This window comes from Prionailurus viverrinus, chromosome F2 (assembly GCF_022837055.1).
Source record: "Prionailurus viverrinus isolate Anna chromosome F2, UM_Priviv_1.0, whole genome shotgun sequence".
Taxonomy (NCBI): domain Eukaryota; kingdom Metazoa; phylum Chordata; class Mammalia; order Carnivora; family Felidae; genus Prionailurus; species Prionailurus viverrinus.
This window is the reverse complement of record NC_062578.1, coordinates 83300966-83304678: the sequence shown is the minus strand read 5'-3', so window position 1 is coordinate 83304678 and position 3713 is coordinate 83300966. Positions and strand designations below refer to the sequence as shown.

The 3713-nt window shown below is 66.6% G+C and overlaps 1 protein-coding gene across 1 annotated transcript; it reads left to right on the top strand.

The window, feature by feature from the left end:
- Positions 1-396: 396 nt before the first annotated feature.
- Positions 397-3481, top strand: SCRT1 (scratch family transcriptional repressor 1). Its single transcript, XM_047842754.1, has 2 exons — positions 397-511; positions 2544-3481. The coding sequence occupies exons 1-2, from the start codon at positions 397-399 to the stop codon at positions 3479-3481; spliced, it is 1053 nt and encodes a 350-aa protein (XP_047698710.1).
- The last annotated feature ends 232 nt before the right edge of the window (positions 3482-3713 follow it).

Here is a 3713-nt window from a genome sequence, read left to right as displayed (position 1 = left end):
CACCCCCCGGCCTCCTCCCCCGCCTGTCCAGGGGCGGCACTGCGGGCTGGGAAGCCGGGACCAGAGGAGGGAAGGAAAGAAGGAAGGAAGGAAGGAAGGAAAGAAGGAAGGAAGGAAAGAAGGAAGGAAGAAGGAAGAGAGGAGAAGAGAAAAGAAGAGAAGAGAGAAGAGAAGAGAAGAAGGAAGGAAAAGAAGAGGCGTCCAGAGGAGGAGAGGAGGAAAGGCAGGGCAGGCAGGAGAAGAGAGGACGGCACTCCAGCGGCAGCATCCAAAGGCCAGAGTGGGGACCCGTGCTGCCTCCGCCGCTCCTCGGATGGTGACGGGGCCCCGCCGCGGCCGCAGCCCCCCCCGCGCCCCGGCTCCGCAGGCCCGCAGCGCCGGAGCCCCGCAGGAATCATGCCCAGGTCCTTCCTGGTCAAGAAGGTCAAACTTGACACGTTCTCCTCGGCGGACCTCGAGAGCTCCTACGGGCGCGCCCGCAGCGACCTCGGAGTGCGACTGCACGAGAAAGGTGCGAGCTGGGCTGAGTCTGGGGGCAGCAAGGGGCCCAAGGCAATAGCTGGAAGGGGCAGAGGGCCAGAGTGTGGGGCTGGAGGGGTCAGGAGCCCCCGGAAATAGACCCGAGGGAAGCAGAACCAGAAGGAGGCAGTGGCTGGAGCCGGACTGTGGAGGAGGGTGGGGAGAGGGGAAAGCAGAGGCAGGCCAGAACAGAGCCAAGACCCGGGCAGGGAGAGTGTCAGTGCAGGAGAGAAGGTGGGGAAAAAGGTCAGAAATAGAAAGTACCCCACACCTTGAGCATGCGAGGACATATACAGTCATATGGGCACTTGCTGACATGACAGGACCTGGATGCATGCAAACCCACACCCAGAAACCTGGGCCTTCCTCAGTATCCTCTCTCTCTCTCTCTCTCTCTCTCTCTCTCTCTTTCCCTCTCTCTCTCTTTTGGCTATGGTTAGCAGAATGCTGTGAGTTCCAGGGAGTAGGCATGGGTCCAGTGGGGGCCGCCACCTGTCAGGGCTAAGGTACCAGCAGAGGCAGCAGCAGTATTTCCCCTGCAACCAGGGTCAGGGAGGAGAATGTGAGCAGGAGGGTTGTAGGTAGGGAGGTCCATGGTGCTGGTGTCAGGGGGAGGCTCTTTGTGTAAGGGTGCCCAAGTTCAAGGACAACTGTTAGCATGCAGGCAAGAGAGCTGGGGGTGCCAGCAGCGTGGGGTGGCAGAACCAGTGTGACCTGAGCCTGTGTGAGCCTGTGTGTGAGCCTGTGTGCGCCCATGTGACTGCGTGCAGCCATGTGACTGTGTGCGCTTGTGTGTGACCCTGTATGAGTGTGTGCCTGCCTGTGTGCCACTACATGGGACCATGTGACTCTGAGGCTGCTGGGCACCCATGTGACTGGCGACCCTGGCTGAGAGTGTGTCCAGGGTGGCCGCATGTGTGACCCTGCACGAGTAGGTGCTTTGCCGGGATCTTCGTGCAACCCCACCCTGTGAGGGCACTCCAGGGTTGACCGTGGCTGGGAGGCTGGGTGTAACCCTGAAGAAGCCAGAGGCTGCATCGTTCGGTGTGTGCATTTGTGACTCTGAGGCTGTGAGATTCATCTTGTGCCTTGAGAACAAGTGCAGTTACCAGCATGAATGATGCTGCCTGCCTGCAGCTTGTCCCACGGAAGGTGTCCCCTTGCGGAATGCCCCTGCACTCTCCAACAACACAGCGGCTCCCTGGTCACTTGTCCTGAGGCTTGGGAAGGCGCCCACAACGGGTTAGGGCCTGGGGAAGAGGGCAATGTGTAACAAGGTAGGACCCAGGGGTGGAGGATGACCGAAGGGAGCTGGGGAAGAAGGAGAGTGGATGGAGGAAGATAAGGCTGGAGCTGGAAGGGGGTCAAGTTCAGTGAGTAGTAGAAGACCTGGGAGGTAGGAAGGAAGGTGGAGAGGGTAGGAGGGCCTGCCGGAGGCAGAAGTCTTCGGGGCTTGGGGGGGGGGGGGGGCTAGGGGACCAAGGAGGGGCAGCATCAAGGCTGGGCGCGAGTTCCAGGTGCCGCGGGAAAGAGCAGTTGGGAACCTCGAGAGGCGGGAGCTACGGGGTCCCTCGGTGGGCGGTCCTGGCTTTGTGCGCTGCGGGTCCGCAGTGTGTTGCATAATCAGGGAAAACTGCTGAAGTGGGGAGAACCCGAGGGGGAGGAGGGGTGGAAGAAGGAGGGCGAGGGAAGCGCCGCCCCTCCCCCCTGACCTTGAGGCTCCGCGGAAGGGGGGCAGCCGCACCCGAGGATGCGCCTCTTTCCCTCCCCCTGTGAGGGTGGGGCCGGCGGGCGGCGGGGGCGGAGCCGGGGCCCGGCCCAGTCTCATCTCTCCTCTCTTCTCTTCCCCTCCCTGCCTCCTCCGTCCTCCTGGCCCCGCGGTACCCCGGCCCCTTCTCCTTTGTCCTTCTTCTGGTCCCCTCCTTCCCGGACCCCGTGTCTCCCGCCGCCTGCCCGTGTGTGTCTCGCCCGCTGCCCGCCTCCCCTCCCTCTGTGTCTGCCTGTCTGTCCGCCTCGGCCCTCAGGATACCTCAGCGACTACGCGGGGCCCGCCTCCGTCTACGATGGCGATGCCGAGGCGGCCTTGCTCAAAGGGCCGTCCCCAGAGCCCATGTACGCGGCGGCCGTGCGTGGAGAACTGGGCCCGGCGGCCGCGGGCTCGGCACCGCCTCCCACCCCGCGCCCAGAGCTGGCCACAGCCGCGGGCGGCTACATCAACGGCGACGCGGCGGTCAGCGAGGGCTACGCGGCTGACGCCTTCTTCATCACCGACGGGCGCTCGCGCCGTAAAGCAGCCAACGCCGCCGCTCCCTCCACGGCCTCCGCGGCGGCTCCCGACGGCGACGGCGGAGGCGGGGCCGGGGCGGGCGCGCGCGGCGCGGGGGCCGGGGCCGCGGGCCGGGGCGGCGCGCGCGCGGGGGTGAGCACGGAGGCGCGCGCGGGGCCCGGGGCCGGCGGCGCAGGGGGCCGGCACGCGTGCGGCGAGTGCGGGAAAACGTACGCCACGTCGTCGAACCTGAGCCGCCACAAGCAGACGCACCGCAGCCTGGACAGTCAGCTGGCGCGGCGCTGCCCGACGTGCGGCAAGGTGTACGTGTCCATGCCGGCCATGGCCATGCACCTGCTCACGCACGACCTGCGCCACAAGTGCGGCGTGTGCGGCAAGGCCTTCTCGAGGCCCTGGCTGCTGCAGGGCCACATGCGCTCCCACACCGGCGAGAAGCCCTTCGGCTGCGCGCACTGCGGCAAGGCCTTCGCAGACCGCTCCAACCTGCGCGCGCACATGCAGACGCACTCGGCCTTCAAGCACTTCCAGTGCAAGCGCTGCAAAAAGAGCTTCGCGCTCAAGTCCTATCTCAACAAGCACTACGAGTCCGCATGCTTCAAGGGCGGCGCGGGCGGGGGCGGCCCCGCGGCCCAGGCGCCCGCCGCCTCGCCGCAGCTCAGCCCCGTGCAGGCCTAGGGCGGCGGTGCCTCCGCCAGCCCAGCCGGGGCGGCTCTCAGCAATACGGGCCCCCAGGGAAGTCTCCGCCAGCGCCCGGGCGGGGGGGGGGGGGTTGCGGGGGGGGGGCGGAGGGCGGGCCCCTCCTCACAGCAATAGAGGGAGGGGGCCCGGCCCCGCCCCGCCCGCCAGGGGCCTTGTCGGCCCCTTCAAGCAATAGGGTCCTGAGGGGAGACCCACCCCGAACCCCCTC